The sequence below is a fragment of the Monodelphis domestica genome, chromosome 3, assembly GCF_027887165.1.
Source record: "Monodelphis domestica isolate mMonDom1 chromosome 3, mMonDom1.pri, whole genome shotgun sequence".
In the NCBI taxonomy this organism is placed as follows: domain Eukaryota; kingdom Metazoa; phylum Chordata; class Mammalia; order Didelphimorphia; family Didelphidae; genus Monodelphis; species Monodelphis domestica.
Window position 1 is genome coordinate 493,096,067 of NC_077229.1, and position 20,904 is coordinate 493,116,970.

At 36.0% G+C, this 20,904-nt stretch overlaps 1 protein-coding gene across 9 annotated transcripts in view; it reads right to left on the reverse strand.

Moving 5' to 3' along the window:
* AP3B1 (adaptor related protein complex 3 subunit beta 1) overlaps positions 1 to 20,904 on the reverse strand; it is a 359,745-nt gene that overhangs the window by 208,807 nt on the left and 130,034 nt on the right. For all 9 annotated transcript variants that reach the window (XM_001367618.4, XM_007486440.3, XM_056824793.1 and 6 more), the window contains one exon: positions 20,214 to 20,280. In XM_001367618.4, coding sequence (XP_001367655.1) covers positions 20,214 to 20,280 — 67 coding nt within the window. The remainder of the gene's footprint in view (positions 1 to 20,213; positions 20,281 to 20,904) is intronic.

Genomic DNA, 20,904 nt, shown 5'->3' on the forward strand with positions numbered 1-20,904 from the left:
CAAGAATAATAAAAATTTGGGTAAAGAAAAATACTTAATTTTTAAATAAACATTAAAGAGAAAACTGTCATATCTCACAAGAGAAAGTGAGCAAACCATAGAATACATCATACATGGGAAAAAAAACTCCTGACCCAGATTCATTTAAGTGAATGCTATGGATTATTTAAAATACTGATGAGTCCCATACTATACAATGTTCCCTTTCTCCATAGCCTCCCACAAAGAAAAAAAAATTGGGAAAGTATTTACTAAATGTCTTATATGAGAAAAAAAGGTTTGGGTTACTAATAGCCAAACCAAGGAAATTTAAAACAAAGAAAGGGAACAAATAAAGGAACATTTTAAATGATTATCAAAGTAAAAGGAAAATATATCTAATACTGGCAAAAGAAACCACTCTACTGCAATATAGACAAACACTCAAATTATTCATTATGCCCAAGGTAGATTTATGTCAGAAACACAAAGGAGAGTTTAAAGCAAGAAAAACAAAATGAACATGATAGCTGTGTGTGTGTGTGTGTGTGTGTGTGTGTGTGTGTGTGTGTGTGTGTGTGTGTGTGTGTAGGGGGGACGCAAATCTATAACAAAATAACGGATTCATAATTAAAATGTTAAAATGAACAAGGATTAAAGGGACTTTCGTTTATATTAAAATAATTTATCTAAAACCAAAAGGCAAGATTACTTGTAGTGAAGAAACACTAGACTCATTCCTTTTAAAGGTAAGAAAGAAAAAAGGATGTCCACTCTCTCAACTATTTAACCTATTTTAAGTAATGTTGGCTATATCAGTAAAAGACAATAGAAAGAAATTAGTAAACAACCACCAGCAAAGAAGAGGTTAAATTATCTCAGTTTTTTGATATGATGGCTGACTTTTAAAGCCCTAGATTATCTAGATGTTTAATACTTTTATTAAGCAGGAAGTTATAAAAATAATTATTGGCATTTCTTATATTTCTAATAAAAACCAGGAGAAAGAGCATGAAAGGAAAGTATCATTTAAAATTATAACATAAAACACAATAAGAATTAAATGGGAATAAAGGATCTGAATACTTTTTAAATGACAGTATTAAAAATTAAAGCATGACAGAAAGCTTACTTTCACAAATAATGGCTAGAAGAAGAATTCAAAAATTCAGAATACAGAATAGCATAATTATAGAAAAATTTATTATGTTAGTATAAAAGCTTTTGCATGAACAAAATAAAAGAAAAAACTGAGAGGAAAAAGCTTTGTATCAAGTATCGTTACTTAGATATACAAGAGACACTACATTTAAGGAATGAGACAAATCTATGACCAAGAACATTTGCCAGGAAATGAATACTCAAAAGATAAAAACTGACTTTTCAAAAGAGATGAAAGTATCCAATGACTTTATGAAAAATTACTCAAAGTTATTAATAAAAAATGCAAAATAATAAAATTCAAAAATCTGATCTCATGCCAAAAACTAACAAAGATATGATATGACAATTTTTAAAAATTACATTGGTGTGGATATGGTGAAAACACACACATATACCTACCGTTGGTAGAGTTATGAATGAGTTCTGTAAAATAATTTGAAATACTATGAAAAGATTCTCAAAGTTGTACAAATATTCTATACCAGCAACACCCCAAATAGTCATATACCAAAAGGGATATCAAAGACAGAATGGCCTCAGTTACACCAAAGTATCAAAACTTTTTTTTGGTGACAGCAAAAAAAAAAACCCAAAAAACAACCAAGAAATAAATCAAAGTCCTATCAACTAGGGAATACCTGAACAAATCATAGTATACACCCAAATTAATTAAATATAATTGCCTTAACAAAGGAGATAAGAAATTTGGAGCATAACAAAAGTAGCATGAGTTAATGCTTAATGAGGAAAGTTGCAAAAGGAGAACAAAATATACAATGACTACAATAAAATTAATGAAAATGACCCTGAAAAGTAGCCAAAATCTAATTAAATGCAATAATGCATTTTAGTCATAGAGAACAGATGATTAACTCTTTTTTCATCTTTTTGATAGGAGGGATAAAGGAGTGAAAAGCTAAAAGAATGATTCACATATCAGATGCAATCACTGTGCTAAACTATTTTTCCCATGTTAAAAAGGGAAAAGATGAGAGAGATCAGCAAAATCAGAGGGGGGGGGGGGGACCTTTTTGATACTTTAAAAAAATTATTTAGAAGGTTGTTTTAATTTGCATTTCTCTTAGTGACTGAGAGCATTTCTTCATCCAGAAATTCTCTGGTCATATCTTTTGACCATTTATCAAATGGTGAATGGTTTATATTCTTATATGTAGCATATGTTTCTGATGGAATATTACTATACCATAAGAAATGATGAGCTTGTTAAATTTGGAAAACATAGAAAGATCTCCATAAAATTATGAAGAGTGAAATGTGCAGAACCTAGAAAACATTATATAGAGCATGATAAAAATTGTCTGAAGAATCACTTAGGCATATCCACCTCCAAGGATAGAACTGTGTGAAAGGGAAATCTTTATTCTTTTTGTCTATTTTGAGCTAATTAATCAAGAAATTCCTACTGAACATTTTGTTAGCCATCAAGTAAGAGAATTCACAAGTCACTTACTTAGAGAGCTTCATCCTTTTAACTTAATTAGTCAGAAACTTATGAAACCTTTGATAAGAGTTGATACTCTCAGAGGATGAGAAGTGGATCCCACAGACACTGCCCACTGGGCAGTGCAAGGCAATTTGGAAGCTGTGATTGGTCCCTGTGAAGAGGTAATGGGACAGGATGTGACAAGGGAAAAGGACTATAAAAAGTCCATGACTTCCTATCCTTGTCACTTCTCTTTTGGATTCTTCTTTGGAGAATGGCTCCTTGGGATTCCTCCTTTGGACTTCTGGCTTGAAAAGAGTCTGGCCTTAGTAGCTCTTCGAGGAGACCCTCTCTGCTTGTTGGCGCTTCAGTGGGACATTCCCTTCAGAGTCAGTTCTGTGGAGAGACTCTTTTCCTTGGATTCTACATTGCTTTTCTGTTGGGTGACTTGGACTTCCATGTGGAGAACTTTGTTGGGGAGTGAGCTGGATTTCATCAGATCAGCATTGAAGGTAGGCTGGGCAACTCCTTACCTCTTTCCCTCCTACATTTCATACCTCAACTCTTTCTCTTCCTCAGTATAAATAAAAGCTGCTAACCATTTTGTTTTGTTTTTTCTGGCTTAGGGAAAATATTTTTAATTCAGCAACCACAACATTGATTTTATAACTATCTTAGTCAAAATCCCAATTCAACACTTTACACACACACACACACACACACACACACACACACACACACACACCCCTTTTTGTCAAATGATGTCTTTTTTTTTTAACCCTTATCCATCTTGGAATCAATACTATGTATTGGTTCTAAGGCAGAAGACCCTAACCCTAACCCTAAAAACATTTCTAACACTAAATACGTTTCTAAGCCCAAATTCATTTCTAATCCTAACCCTAAATACATTTCTAACCCTAACCCTAAATACGTTTCTAACCCTAACCCTAAATATGTTTAGGCAATGAGGGTTAAGTGACTTGCAGAGTCACCCAGCTAGGAGGTGTCTGAAGCCAAATTTGAACCCAGAACCTCCCATCTCTGGTCCTGACTCTCAATCCACTGAGCTACCTAGCTCCCCTCTAAATGATGCCTTCTTGAATAGTGGCAGGAGGGAGTTAACTAGGTATTTTAATATATCAAACAAATTAATAAATTAAATTAAACAAAGAAAAGAGAAAGGAAAAAAATTTTGTACCAAAAAATCAGTGTAACTGATAAAATGTTGCAGCTTAGGATATGTTTTTATATTAAACATCTTAGATAAAAGTTCTATACTCAAAACACATATAGCATAGTTAAAACTCAAAATACTCAAAAGGATATGTGACCTCATCAATTTTGAAGTTCTTTTGAACAATGCAGATGACAATCTATCTGTGCTGGACTATCTAGTGATACTTTTTGCCCATTTTATTATTCCTCCCAGCAACTTCAACAAAGGAAGTCCACTAAACAAGGATGACAACTTCTCTTTCACATGATATGACCAGAATCATTGGAGTCCTTGCACTGAGACTTATTGAACCTCATCCATGACATATCAATCTTCTCTTCCTATGATATATTTCCCAAAGATATCTTTTACTCTTTTTTCCTCTCTGAAGTTCTTCATTAATTATGTGTTGAAAGCTGATAACAAGCATCATACATCTCTTTATTTCTTTCTGTCAGTTCTGTGGAGAGAGAACTGACAGAATGGTATTTTTAAGTATTTTCTTTTCCTCCACAAGAAGCACAACACTGTTAAAGAAGTTTGGCAATCTCTTGAAGGAAAAACCAACACACTTTCCTCTTCTAAATTCTGGATCCAATTCAACCATCTGAAATATCTCATACATAAATACATAAAAAAAAATGTCCATTTCACCGCACGTCAGAATCTAGGTAAGAGCAATTGTCATCTTCTGTGGATGCTATTCAATGCATATTATTTTGAGTAATCAGTTTCTTCCCTAAGGCTCTCTAACATTCCAGAGTTTGATAAAATCAGCAAAATTTCATTAGTAAAAGCAAGCCTGTGGAAGACTATATTCTCAACTTGGACCTACATTTCCTGTATCACAGTAGCAAACATCTTGGCAAATGTAAATTTCCTTGTTTCATGCGTCTTTCATCTGATGTTTATAATCAGATGATTTCAAAACATGATTGTTTCTGTCATTTAATATATTTGGCTTAGAAACATATTCAAAAAGAGCTCTCAAAGAGACAATGTTTTTGCTTTTTTTCACAAATGAACAAATAATAAGTAGTGGTATCTTGTTTTCTCTACATGCCATTTAATGGTGTGACAGTAAAGATCTAGTACACTACTGAACATCAATAGTGCAGATTTTTTTCTTCACGGAGGCTGGTGTTGATATCTATCTAGATGAGGTTCAAATATTTTATATATTAAAAAATTAGGTATATAAGTTAATAAGTTAACTACTAAGTTGATATTTTCTTAGTTGTATTTTTCCATATGAAGGTTCAATAATTTTTTTCATATTTTTAATGCTTATCTGCCCCATTTAGGCAGAGGTCAGCAGGATTAACAAATCAGGTAATAGCTATTCTTAAATCATGGGTATGTACAAAGCCAGGCAGTGAGTTAGATTTTTGTCCCTAGGCAGGAGTTTACCTATAATTTACATTTTTAAATAATTATTATATTTTAGAATATGAAATACATCCTAAGCTTATGGGCTATGTGAAAAGAGGGAGCAAACTGTAGTTTGCTGGCCAGGACATTAAACAAATAACTGATAAAGAAAAATGGGCAATGGGCAGCACAAAGAACAATGACATCAGTAAATTTTGTACAAAATGTAAAATGATGAATAAATCAACTGATATAATAAGGAGAACAAAAGCATAAAAAGCAGCGTGGTCAGAAAAAATGACTCCCCAAAGGGAGAGAGATGGCAGTCGACAGCAAAAAAAAAAAAAAGTTTAAAATATAAATTCATTTGTAAATATTAAGAAGAAGAATGATGGATGATTGTGAATAGTATCACCTCGTAAAATGATGGGAGTAAGTGAAAACAATTTTGGAATGCCTAAACAAATTATGAAACATGAATATAATGTAATATTCTTGTATCATATGATGAAGATAGGGAATTAGGAGAAACATGGGGAAACTTGCATGAACTGAACCAGAACAAAAAAAAAAAAAGAACTATATGGTGAGCTTTTAGGTAAAAGGTGTCACTTCTATATAATACCCTTTCTTACCCCTCATAAATTTTGAAGCTGTATCAAAGGGGTTCAATCACAAGTTATAGTGGTAGCCAAAAATAAGCCTTGAAGATAACCAAGACTCATAATTTGAACTAGATTAGTCAATAAAAGAAAATAACATTTAATAAACTAGATGAGTTCTATCATTGTCTTCCACATCCCTAAGGCTCACAACATACATGTCATCCTCAACTCTTCATTATCTCCCACCCCTTATAACCAATCTGATGTTGAGATTTAGATGGAAACTATATATCGTTATTACCCAAAAAAGGTCCATTTATTCCTATGCATTTCCATTCCTTCTCCCCTTCAAAATATGGAGGCTGAACCTACAACTTCAGGGTTATGGACAATCTCAGCACTTCCCTTACTTCTGTTGGGTAGCAAGGCTGGGGATCATATAAAAATTCATTTCATCATTTTAAAAATAAAATTGGGGTGGGGGCAGGAGGGGAAAAGAACATTGAAGGTTTGGGGTCATCTTTCTGATGTTTTCTTCCAGGCAATGCAGGCAGTTCCTCCAATTTCCGTCCTTTCTATCCTCATTCGGCAATGAATGATATATATTAACAAAATAAACAGCTGCAGTGGGACTTAACTCTCCTCTCTTTTCTCTGATTTTTCCTCCAGCCAAAAGAAGCAGAGAGGTAAGTAGGTAAGGACTGACATGGCCCATGATTTTTCCTGCCTCTAAGCAAAACACTCACTATGCTCTCCAATAGCTGCCTCACTTCCCCCAACTGGAAGAAACACAAAAGCTTTATTGTCCACTTAAGCAGGAGTGTATTTTTGATCCTCTGTTCTTCTCCCCATCCATCACAGATGGAAAGTGATGCAATAGATTAAAAAGTATTAGAACAGAGAAATAAGAGAGTAAGGTGCAAAAGATACAGGTTGCAAATCAAGTGGCTCATGGATGGAACTCAAGGAAAAGAATTCCAAAAGGAATGGCAGAAAAAAATAAAAGGAGGACTTGAAGATGAAGCTGGGAGTCAAGTTCTTTTTTACCTTTGGAACGTGGAGGGAGCACTTCCTGTGAGGAGTTAACTGACTTCCCTGAGAGAAGCAGTTTTGACCTGACAGTTGAGGCCCTCTGACCAGTTTCCCAGCTTCCAGATCTAATATCTCTTTTGTTCCTGATCTGCAATTTAAGATACATCTGAGTTCCTGAGAAAACAGTCAACCTGAAGAAAGTCTATTCCTGTCGATTATCAAGGAAACCTACACCCTCTGACTGTAGGCCTTGGGTGACTCTGACATATGGTCATCCGCTTATCTAGCAAAACTGAACTATACTTTATCAAAGACTGTTTTTTGGGAGTAGCCATAGTCCTAGATTAGGAAATTTGGGTTTACAGACAGAGAGGTAAGAGTGATACATAGCAGCAAGTCCAGAAGAAAGACTCATGAGAATCTTTAGTTTGGAAGGTGGAGAAATATATGATTAGAACAAGGAATTCCCTTGGCCCTCCTGCCCCTACCCCTTTCCTTGTTTAAATTATGATATTAAACCCTTTTTGTTATATAACTATCTCAGTCAGACTGTATAATTCAGAGATCCAGGTCTTTGGCCTGCCACCTTGGCCTGTCACCCTGATCCAGATGAGAAACCTGAATTTACAACTTACCATTTTTATAAATGATACTATTCACATATTTCAAAAGCATTTTGTTCTTTAAAAAAATGTAGCATTTCCCCCTACATTTATTGTTTTAATAGTCTGCTTTTTATTATTATTATTAATATGTTTATACTTTACATGTATTGAACAAACCTTGAATTCTTAGTATAAAGCTATCTTCTTCATCATACTTAGAGATAAGAGCCAAATCTAAGATTTTGTCCAAGGTTATATAATCAAAAGCAGTACCTAAAACTATGACTCCCTGTTTTTAAAGCCAATTTTCTACCAACTACAGTCTTTCCATTGCATGTAATATTTTTAATATATTGTAGTAGATTCTTTGCTTGCAATTTTTCTTGTACTGAACCAATTCTATGATTTCTAGTTTAAATCTAATCAAGTGACAGAGTATAATCATTTTAATATGCTGTTGTAACATCAATTAACTCTATAGCTTGGTATCCATGGTTATTATAAATATGGTTCTAGGGTTTTCTTTTTCAGCTTTATCTTTCCTAGGTTAAGATATAAGATGCCATTTGCCTCTCTGAAAGAGTATGGTATTTTTACACATGTTTTTATAAGCAATTCATGCAGTACTAGTATTAAAAAAGGCACAACACCAAAAAAATTAGATGTAAACAAAAAGAGCTTTCACTATGGCTAGGTGAATAATTCATAAAACAATAAAGAATAAAAAAGTTAATAAAATTTTAAAAAATTTAATCCTATTAAAGAGGTATAGGGAATGAAGATGTAGCCTCAAAGTCAGGATGACTTGTATCAAGTCTCAACTCTGACACCCATAGAACTCTGACCATGCCACTTAACTCCTTAATCCCTCAAGCATTTAAGTTGTAGTTTGTTTGTTTTTTAAGTTGAAGTTTTCTTCCAAACATCACTAAAACCTCAGGTCTGGAAAAATAAAAACATTTGAACTTTTTGAATGAACAACAATGAAAATAGAGCACGTGACATTATACCTAATGTGAGAAAAGTCTTTGCTGCCAGTATCTAAAATAAAAGTGAAATAACAAAAAAAAAAACCCAAAAAATAGGGAATTGAGACAAGTATAAAAGAATAGGAATAACGTCCAAAAAACTAATAGACCACAGATTAAGGGGAAGTTTTAAAAAGAGAAAATGGAAATAATTTAACATAGACTATTCCAGGCCTCTAATGATTAGGAAAGGTCACCTCCTTCCCAACCCAATGGGGCCAAACTTTAGGACATTCTCCAGATTATCCCTGGGATAAGATTTACTACATCTTCTGCCTCCCAGGGCCTTATCCAAGATAAGCAAGACACACTGGACCAGTGATGGTAAACCCTTTAGAAACAGTGCCCAAACTGCAATCATCAAAGTGCATGTGTGCCCCCAACACCTCACCCCAACTTACCCCAGACAGAAGAGGAAGGAAGAGCTCCCATTGGGCTGATGGGCAGAGGGGTGGGTGATGGGAGAAGTGTCCTGAGGAGTGGGTGGAAAGGAGGGAGGGGAGCAATCCCATCCAGCACACATGCCATAGGGTTCACCAATACAGCCCTAGAACATTAGCCAGGATCTCATACCATTAAATATTTTTGTGCAACCACTTATACTTTGTTTTGACACAGTTTTTAGTGTTTAGCATACTCCCGTACCCTTATATTCAATTCACCCTGGTCACCCTAAATCCCAAGGGAGTACTATAGAAGCCACATTTCAAAGCCTTGTCTTGGCACTCCCTCAGGTCTATTCATTTCAACCATACTGTCCACTCCAACCACTATGGCATCTATAATTCCTGTTCCCAAAGTTATGAACCTCCTTTTATCTTGAACCTCTTTACGACTCATTTCTCCTATCTTCTAGCCCTAACCGAAATGTGGTGCCTTTCTGACAATGCAGTTGTCCTTGTCACTCTGCAGCACTGACTCAATGCTCATGTCATGAGAGCCTACTGCCAGGCTGTATGTACTCTGATCAACTACAATAAGCCACTTCTCTTTTAAACGTTATTATAACCAAACTTATTAGCCAATTCAAATGTAATTGTCTGTTTTTTAAGGATCCCTAGAACATTCTTCTTCCTTCTTTAGGAAGTACCTGCATTACTGATTCACATAGTCTTGCCTTCCTGTCCTCAAACTGGGGAACTTCAACATACATATTGATGCTCTATCCAATACTATACCTTCCAAGTTCTTCCATCTACTAAATTCCCATAACCTACTGCTCCATTGCATCTCAATTATATAAACAGTTATGCCCTTGAACTTGCCATTGCCCACAGGTTCCACTTCCACAGACATGAACTCTGCAAGTTACTTTATTTGATCAAAATCTTTAATAATCCAACCTTTATATGAATTACAACCAATGACCCTATTCCTGATTATCATCATGACTTCTCTTCATTCCCTGTACTTCTTAATTCCTTCTTTGGCCTTCACTTCCTTATTGTCTATGCTAATTTCCCTTCTCAATACTAAACTTTGAGTAAATCAACTCAACTGTACATTATCATCTATTCTTCAATCATTTTACCCTTAACCAATCAAGTCCCAAACCCTAAAATTAATTCTAGGACCTACCTCCTTTTCTCTTTTTTTATGTGCTGCAGAATGGAACTGAAAGAAACCATGAATGCATGCTGTCTGGTAAACTACAAGTAAGTTTATTTTATTTAATCTCAATGGAGCCCACACTGCAACAAAATAAACATTCCATTCCTCTCTAATTAATTGTTAATCTCTCTCTATTGGTTATTCCAAACCTTCTCATCTTTCCTCAAACTCCCATGGAGCACTCCCCTACTCCTGCTTCCCCCTCAGCCAAGGACCTTGACTCATGCTTCCCTGAAAAGAACAGAGACATTAAATGCGTTCTCCCTATCTCAGAACTCTTCTTCCACTATTTCATTCTTCACTCCAGTATTAAATAAAGTGGTCCTTCTCCTTGCTAAAGCAACCTTCATGAGCTCATTGCCTTTATACTTCTGTAAATTGTCCCCACTATCATTCTCATTTTCTTATCTCCAAGCTCTCCCTATCTACAGACTCCTTCCTGGCTATTTACAAACATGTCCACTTCTCTCTCCATTTTTAAAAAGTCATTGCTTGATCTAACCATCCGTGCTAGCTATTGTCCTAAATTTCTCCTCTTCTTCAATGCTAAACTCTTTGAAAAAGTCATCTACAGAGACTTCCGGTTAAGATGGCGGCTTAGAGAAAGCTGAAGTTCAGATCTCCGGAAAACCCTTCCCGACCGATCTCAAACTAGAAGCTCCTAAGGCGCCGAAATTCAAAACGATCAACAGCACAGACCCTGGGAACCCTCCTCCTGGACCTGGACCCGGTTCAAAAGGTACGGCTCCCCTTAAAAGCCAGAACCCGAGATCCCTCGGACCTCAGGGGTAGGAGCGCAGAGTCCAAGGCTCCCGGAAGCGGCAGCCGCGCCAGGCTCAGAGAGCAGGGTCTGAGGAACAACAACCCTCAGGGTCTTCTACCCAAGTCCCAGTCCAGGTGAAAGTTACTGCCTGGGGCTTCCGCTGCAGAGAGCTGGTCGGTCCAGGTGAAAGTTACTGCCTGGGGCCTCCGCTGCAGAGAGCTGGTCAAAACAACAGCAACCCTCAGGGCGGGCAAGACAGCCTCACGGGCTGGATCCTGCTATCCAAGTCTCAGTGAAAGTCCTTGCTCTCGGAGCTTGGGGAAGCGGCAGCCCATCCCCCCGCAGGCCAACGAAACAGCCTCACGGCCAGGGATTCTGAAGGCAACTTCCGGAAATCGAGCCAGGGGGAGAGTGTGGCCTCGTGGTCCGACCCTTCCATTCCAGTTCCAGTGAGGCATATTCAGTTTAACCCAGGGAAAGCTCATAGAACCATCTGCCCAGGACTGCCTCTGAACACCAGACAGAGACAAGAAAAACTAATCCTCCACATTCAGAAATGGCAAACTCCACAGAACCACAGAAGCCCCACAATACCAAGAAAAATAAGAAGAAAGGGGCGACTTTGGACACATTCTATGGAGCCAAAATACAAAATACAGAGCAGACAGAAGATAATATAAAAGAAAATGCTCCAAAACCTTCCAAAGGAAATGGAAACTCTCCACAAACCTATGAAGAATTTGAATCAGAAATGACCAAAAAGATGGAAGCCTTCTGGGAGGAAAAGTTGGAAATAATGCAAAAGAAATTCACGCATCTACAAAACCAGTTTGACCAAACTGTAAAAGAAAACCAGGCTTTAAAGGCCAGAATCAGGCAGCTGGAAGACAACGATCGTGTAAAAGAGCAAGAATCAATAAAGCAAAGCCAAAATACCAAGAAATTAGAAGAGAACATAAAATATCTCACCGACAAGGTGATAGATCTGGAAAATAGGGGGAGAAGGGATAATTTAAGAATAATTGGACTCCCAGAAAAGCCAGAAATAAACACCAAACTGGACTTGGTGATACAAGATATAATCAAAGAAAATTGCCCAGAGATTCTAGAACAAGGGGGCAATACAGCCACTGACAGAGCTCACAGAACACCTTCTACACTAAACCCCCAAAAGACAACTCCCAGGAATGTAATTGCCAAATTCCAAAGCTATCAAACAAAAGAAAAAATCCTACAGGAAGCCAGAAAAAGACAATTTAGATATAAAGGAATGCCAATCAGGGTCACCCAAGACCTTGCAAGTTCTACTCTGAATGATCGTAAGGCATGGAACATGATCTTCAGAAAGGCAAGAGAGCTGGGTCTCCAACCAAGAATCAGCTACCCAGCAAAACTGACTATATACTTCCAAGGGAAAGTATGGGCATTCAACAAAATAGAAGACTTCCAACTTTTTGCAAAGAAAAGACCAGAGCTCTGTGGAAAGTTTGATACCGAAAATCAAAGAGCAAGGAATACCTGAAAAGGTAAATATTAAGGAAAGGGGAAAATGTTATCTTCTTCTTTTACTCAAACTCTCTTCTATAAGGACTACATTTATATCAACCTATGTATACTAATATGTGGGGAAAATGTAATGTATAAATAGGGGGTAAAGAAAGACCAAATAGAATAATCATTCTCACACAAAGATTCATATGGGAAGGGGAGGGGAAGAAAACTCCTATAAGAAGGAGAGGAAGAGAGGGGAGGGGGATTTACTTAAACCTCAATCTCAGGGAAATCAACTCTGAGAGGGAAAAACATCCAGATCCATTGGGATCTTGAATTCTATCTTACCCAACAAGGGTAAGGAGAAGGGAAAACCAAGGGGGGGAGGGGGAGAGGGAGAACAAAAAGGGAGGGAAAGAGAGGGGGGAAGGGGAGGGAACAAAAAGGGAGGGACTAAAAAGGGAAACATCAAGGGAGGGGACAAGGGGGACTGTTTCAAAGTAAATCACTGGACTAAAAGGTAGAGCCGAAGAAGAACAGGTTAGAATTAGGGAAGGCAATCAAAATGCCAGGGAGTCCACAAATGACAATCATAACTTTGAACGTGAATGGGATGAACTCACCCATAAAACGTAGACGAATAGCAGAATGGATTAGAATCCAAAACCCTACCATATGTTGTCTTCAAGAAACACACATGAGGCGGGTTGACACCCACAAGGTCAGAATTAAAGGATGGAGTAAGACCTTCTGGGCCTCAACTGATAGAAAGAAGGCAGGAGTGGTAATCATGATATCTGATAAAGCCAATGCAAAAATAGACCTGATCAAAAGGGATAGGGAAGGTAATTATATTTTGTTAAAAGGGACTCTAGACAATGAGGAAATATCATTAATCAACATGTATGCACCAAATAATATAGCACCCAAATTTCTAATGGAGAAACTAGGAGAATTGAAGGAAGAAATAGACAATAAAACCATACTAGTGGGAGACTTAAACCAACCATTATCAAATTTAGATAAATCAAATCAAAAAATAAATAAGAAAGAGGTAAAAGAAGTGAATGAAATCTTAGAAAAATTAGAATTAATAGACATATGGAGAAAAATAAATAGGGATAAAAAGGAATACACCTTCTTCTCAGCACCACATGGCACATTCACAAAAATTGACCATACATTAGGTCACAGAAACATAGCACACAAATGCAAAAAAGCAGAAATAATGAATGCAGCCTTCTCAGATCACAAGGCAATAAAAATAATGATTAGTAATGGTACATGGAAAACCAAATCTAAAACCAATTGGAAATTAAACAATATGATACTCCAAAACCGTTTAGCTAAAGAAGAAATCATAGAAACAATTAATAATTTCATCAAGGAAAATGACAATGGCGAAACATCCTTTCAAACCTTTTGGGATGCAGCCAAAGCGGTAATCAGAGGCAAATTCATATCCCTGAAAGCTCATATTAACAAACAAGGGAGAGCAGAGATCAATCAATTGGAAATGCAATTGAAAAAACTCGAAAGCGATCAAATTAAAAACCCCCAGCAGAAAACCAAATTAGAAATCCTAAAAATTAAGGGAGAAATTAATAAAATCGAAAGTGATAGAACTATTGATTTAATAAATAAGACAAGAAGCTGGTACTTTGAAAAAACAAACAAAATAGACAAAGTACTGGTCAATCTAATTAAAAAAAGGAAGGAAGAAAAGCAAATTCACAGCATTAAAGATGAAAAGGGGGACAGCACCTCCAATGAGGAGGAAATTAAGGCAATCATTAGAAATTACTTTGCCCAATTATATGGCAATAAATACACCAATTTAGGAGAAATGGATGAATATATACAAAAATACAAACTGCCTAGACTAACAGAAGAGGAAATAGAATTCTTAAATAATCCCATATCAGAAATTGAAATCCATCAAGCCATCAAAGAACTTCCTAAGAAAAAATCCCCAGGGCCTGATGGATTCACCTGTGAATTCTATCAAACATTCAGAGAACAGTTAACCCCAATACTATACAAACTATTTGACATAATAAGCAAAGAGGGAGTTCTACCAAACTCCTTTTACGACACAAACATGGTACTGATTCCAAAACCAGGCAGGTCAAAAACAGAGAAAGAAAACTATAGACCAATCTCCCTAATGAATATAGATGCAAAAATTTTAAATAGGATACTAGCAAAAAGACTCCAGCAAGTGATCAGAAGGATCATTCACCATGATCAAGTAGGATTCATACCAGGGATGCAGGGCTGGTTCAACATTAGGAAAACCATCCACATAATTGACCACATCAACAAGCAAACTAGCAAGAACCACATGATTATCTCAATAGATGCAGAAAAAGCCTTTGATAAAATACAACACCCATTCCTATTAAAAACACTAGAAAGCATAGGAATAGAAGGGTCATTCCTAAAAATAACAAACAGTATATATCTAAAACCAACAGCTAATATCATCTGCAATGGGGATAAACTAGATGCATTCCCAATAAGATCAGGAGTGAAACAAGGATGCCCATTATCACCTCTACTATTTGACATTGTACTAGAAACACTAGCAGTAGCAATTAGAGAAGATAAAGAAATTGAAGGCATCAGAATAGGCAAGGAGGAGACCAAGTTATCACTCTTTGCGGATGACATGATGGTCTACTTAAAGAATCCTAGAGATTCAACCAAAAAGCTAATTGAAATAATCAACAACTTTAGCAAAGTTGCAGGATACAAAATAAACCCACATAAATCATCAGCTTTTCTATATATCTCCAACACAGCTCAGCAGCAAGAACTAGAAAGAGAAATCCCATTCAAAATCACCTTAGACAAAATAAAATACCTAGGAATCTATCTCCCAAGACAAACACAGGAACTATATGAACACAACTACAAAACACTCGCCACACAACTAAAACTAGACTTGAACAATTGGAAAAACATTAACTGCTCATGGATAGGACGAGCCAATATAATAAAAATGACCATCCTACCCAAACTTATTTATCTATTTAGTGCCATACCCATTGAACTACCAAAATACTTCTTCACTGATTTAGAAAAAACCATAACAAAGTTCATTTGGAAGAACAAAAGATCAAGGATATCCAGGGAAATAATGAAAAAAAACACATATGATGGGGGCCTTGCAGTCCCAGACCTCAAACTATATTACAAAGCAGCAGTCATCAAAACAATTTGGTACTGGCTAAGAAACAGAAAGGAAGATCAGTGGAATAGACTGGGGGAAAACGACCTCAGCAAGACAGTCTACGATAAACCCAAAGATCCCAGCTTTTGGGACAAAAATCCACTATTCGATAAAAACTACTGGGAAAATTGGAAGACAGTGTGGGAGAGACTAGGAATAGATCAACACCTCACACCCTACACCAAGATAAATTCAAAATGGGTGAGTGACTTAAACATAAAGAAGGAAACCATAAGTAAATTGGGTAAACACAGAATAGTATATATGTCAGACCTTTGGGAGGGGAAAGGCTTTAAAACCAAGCAAGATATAGAAAGAATCACAAAATGTAAAATAAATAATTTTGACTACATCAAACTAAAAAGCTTTTGTACAAACAAAACCAATATAACTAAAATCAGAAGGGAAACAACAAATTGGGAAAAAATCTTCATAGAAACCTCTGACAAAGGTTTAATTACTCATATTTATAATGAGCTAAATCAATTGTACAAAAAATCAAGCCATTCTCCAATTGATAAATGGGCAAGGGAAATGGATAGGCAGTTCTCAGATAAAGAAATCAAAACTATTAACAAGCACATGAAGAAGTGTTCTACATCTCTTATAATCAGAGAGATGCAAATCAAAACAACTCTGAGGTATCACCTCACACCTAGCAGATTGGCTAACATAACAGCAAAGGAAAGTAATGAATGCTGGAGGGGATGTGGCAAAGTAGGGACATTAATTCATTGCTGGTGGAGTTGTGAACTGATCCAACCATTCTGGAGGGCAATTTGGAATTATGCCCAAAGGGCGACAAAAGAATATCTACCCTTTGACCCAGCCATAGCACTGCTGGGTCTGTACCCCAAAGAGATAATGGACACAAAGACTTGTACAAAAATATTCATAGCTGCGCTCTTTGTGGTGGCCCAAAACTGGAAAACGAGGGGATGCCCATCAATTGGGGAATGGCTGAACAAACTGTGGTATATGTTGGTGATGGAATACTATTGTGCTCAAAGGAATAATAAAGTGGAGAAGTTCCATGGAGACTGGAACAACCTCCAGGAAGTGATGCAGAGCGAGAGGAGCAGAACCAGGAGAACATTGTACACAGAGACTAATACACTGTGGTATAATCGAACGTAATGGACTTCTCCATTAGGGGCGGTGTAATGTCCCTGAACAACTTTCAGGGATCCAGGAGAAAAAAAAACACCATTCATAAGCAAAGGATAAACTGTGGGAGTGGAAACACCGAGAAAAAGCAACTGCCTGAATACAGAGGTTGAGGGGACATGACAGAGGATAGACTTTAAATGAACACTCTAATGCAAATACTATCAACAAAGCAATGGGTTCAAATCAAGAAAACATCTAATGCCCAGTGGACTTACGCGTCGGCTATGGGGGGTGGGGGGGAGGAAAAGAAAATGATCTATGTCTTTAACGAATAATGCTTGGAAACGATCAAATAAAATATATTTTAAAAAAAAAAAAGAAAAAGTCATCTACAATTAGTAACACTACTTCTCTCACTATATTTTATATTCTCTATATTCAAATATTCAAAAAAAAAACTATATTCAAAACATGGTCACCTCCAGCTAAGAATGAACTCTAAATTGCTAACCGAATGACTTTTTCTCTATCCGGATCTTTCCTAGCCTCTTTGCAAAATCTGAAACTATAGTAGTTTCCCCTAATCCAAGGTTTTGCTTTCCTTGACTTCACTTAGTTGCCTAATGTCCAAGTGGGTAGAGTAGGGCAAAAGTTAACCCCTCACACTAGAGGTCCACCCACAGCAACACACATTAGTTCTGCTTTTGCGGGGAGAGGGGCGTCACAGAGTTCTAAGCTGAGGGACAGGATAGGGAGAAGGGGAGAGAGAGACAGAAAAGGGAAAACTATTTGTATAGGGTGGATACAGTTTCAGGTATCTATGTAGGGTTGGGGGTCTTGGGTAAGGGGAAACTACTATATAGACTAAATAGTACTGAAAAATAATGTACACTACATTTATTATTACAGCATTTAATGTTGATAATGTCTTACTGTGTTTAATTTATCCATTAAACTTTATTATAGGTATGTACAAGAAAATCAATGGGCTCAGCAGGTATTCACTTATATCCAGTTTCAACCATCCACAATAGGTCTTGCAATTTTCCCCCAGAGGATACAATAATTTTTTCAATACTCTTACCATTAAAGTTTTCATAACACTACTCTTACTGGATTCTTCTACTTTATAACCAAATTCCCCTCCTTCTCCACTGAAGAATTTTTATCCATGTTATTCTTTGTTATCTAGGATTAGAAGCTCTATCCTATGGCCCTTTCTCTTTTCATGGTTTCAATATCTATATTGAATCTATACATAGACAATTCATAAACCAAAAATTCTACTTCTAATCTCTCTTCTGAATTAGAGTCACATATTTACTTTTGTCTCTTAAGACATTTCAAATTAGATGTCCTATGAACATCTCAAATTCAATATAACTAAAAAGAACTCATTAGCTTCCCTTCAATGCTTTCTGTAATTCTGAACTGATTTATTACTGTTGAGGGCAACATCATCCTCCCCACAACCTCAGGTTCATCCTCAGTTCTTCACTTTCATTCAACCCATACATTCAGTTAATCGTCAATTTTTGTGATTTCTATATTCACTACATTTCTTATATATGTCCCATATCCCCTTTTCACCATTCATACAGCTGCCCCAATCCTAGATCAAGGCCTCATCAACTCTCTCCTGGACTACACTGTAATAACTGGTATCTGACTCAAGTCCCCATAACAATTCATCCTCCACTCAGCTACCAGAAATATTTTTTCTAAAATGCAGGTTTATGTCACCACCCTCCTCATGAAACTTGAGTGCCTCCCTGTCGACTCCAGTTTCAAATTTAAACTTCTCAGCTTTACATTTTAATTTCTTGTAACATGATTACCTCCTATTTTTAGCCTCATGCCTCCACTGTCTCCATGCATTCTGGCCTACTCACAGTTTCTATGACATCAAGATTATCTTCCATCTTTGTACTGGCTAAACTTCATGTCTAGAATGCACTGCTCCTTCTCTTTGGTTTCTTAATTTCTCTGAATTCCATCAAGACTCAGCACAAATCGCACGTTCCACAGGAGCACTTTTCCAGTTCCTCCAGTTCCCCATTCAGGTTACTTTCATTTGATTTTCCTTGTTACTTAGCTTTTTTAAGGTCTCCCATTAGAATGTGTGTTCTTTTAGAGCAGAGACTAAATGTTTTTTTTTCCTTTCCTTGTATTCCCCAAATAAGATCAGTATTTAAGACATGGTAAGCACTTAATATATGCTTATTGATTAATAAGAAAAAGACTAACGAAAATAATTTCGTGGTTGTACTTCAGACCCAACAAATTGGCAAAAATGATGAAAGACAATCAATAGTCAATGTTGGAGTGGCAACAAAAAAGTTATACTAATGGAATTTTGAATTGTTTTAACCAGTCTGGAAAACAATTTGGAATCATGCAAAAATAGTTACTATCCTACCCTTTGAGACTGAGCATTCCCACTCATGGGTATAACCCTAAGGCTTTCAAAAAGAAAAGCCCCACAGATATATGTATTAACTGCATTCCTGTCCTGTACAATCAAAGATGGAAACAAAGTGGATACCCAATGCATGAGGAATGGCTAAAGAAACACACACAAATACAGTGGAATATGATTGTGCTTTTATCATTTCTTACGATCCTTGAGGACTTCAGAAAAGCCCTGGATGACCTAGATGAAATGATGTTGAGTAAAGTCAACCAAATAAGGAGAACAAACTAGTAACTATCATTCAAATAAAAATCATACTGATGATGAATCATACTGAAGATGAAAATTATCTGAATTTTGATTAGTTGCAGTGATCAGACTTGGTCCTAGAAATCATATATAATAGAACATCCTGACCTCCTCTCGGTAGAGAGGTAAAGGACTAGAAGTACAGAATGGCAAACAAACTCTTAGATATGATGATCTATCAAGTAGCTGTGCCTATTGTTCTATTACAAGGGAAAACCCAAATGGAGTCACAGGTATATTGGGAAATAACTGTACTTCTTAGTACAAAAAGCAAGTTATTAATTTGACTTTTAAAATAAACTTAAACTATTAAAGTAAAAAGCAATCTATCTTTTCAGATACAAATGACACAATTAGGTTCTTTTAGACTTAACTTTTGGGGGACCTACTTTGTGGGAGGTTTATTAAGTGTTTGTTGGAACTTTTTCTGTGTTAAAACAGAAAGAATACAAATAAACACAAATAAAGCATAAATAAAAAACTGTAGATCTTTTTTCTTTCCATGAAGTTTTTAAAAGGTTTAAAAATAGAAAAACTAAAGATTAACATTAAAATCTTTTCTGAGACCTCAGAGAATAATTATTTGTTATTAGTATTATAAAGATACTGTTATTAAAGAAAGCATTAGGGGGCAGCTGGGTGTGAGTCAGGCATAGACATGGGAGATCCTAGGTTCAAAGGTGGCCTCAGATACTTCCCAGCTGTGTGACCCTGGGCAAGTCACTTGACCCCCATTGCCTAGCCCTTACCACTCTTCTGCCTTAGAACCAAAACCTAAGACAGAAGGTAAGGGTTTTAAAATAAAAATAAAATAAAAAAGAAAGCATTACTTACTGTGCTTTTATCTTTCAGAAGTTTTTCAATTACTTCAATTAACATTTCTTTTTGCTCAGGATCAAGGCTAAACATAAAGAGATAAAATAAATATATAATAAATAAAATAAATATGAAATAAAAACACATTAAATAGTTAATTTCACATTTTAGTCTACATTTTCTTTGACATTATTTCCTGCTGTTAAATTTCAGTAACCAAAATACAACTATCAAGTAAGCCAGAAATGAACAGTAAAGGAAATAAATTCAAATGAATATAATGAAACATTCCTTAGTCAAGTGTATTCTAATATATTCCTTCAAAGTTACTAAAAAAATAACAATATTAATAAAATTAGCTAAGACTTTCATATTTATTCATGAAATTACCAATTAGATTACAAAATCCAAGAGGGCATGAATCTTGTGTTTAATCTTCATATTTTCCACAAAGTCTACTATAGTAACTGGAATATGATATGTTTACTGAATTTTATCTAAGAAAAATTAAAATAGCCCCTAAAATATGCAAAAATTCAAAGATTGCACTTTCACCTCCAAAAATTAGATAATCACATGCCACCTTGGTTATCTTAATATCCATATAAGGGTCTCATTAATTCAATAAGTTATTGAATTAATTAGTGAATTAGTTCAAAAACTAATTCAAATACTTATTAAGTAAAAATACATACTATACTTTACATTA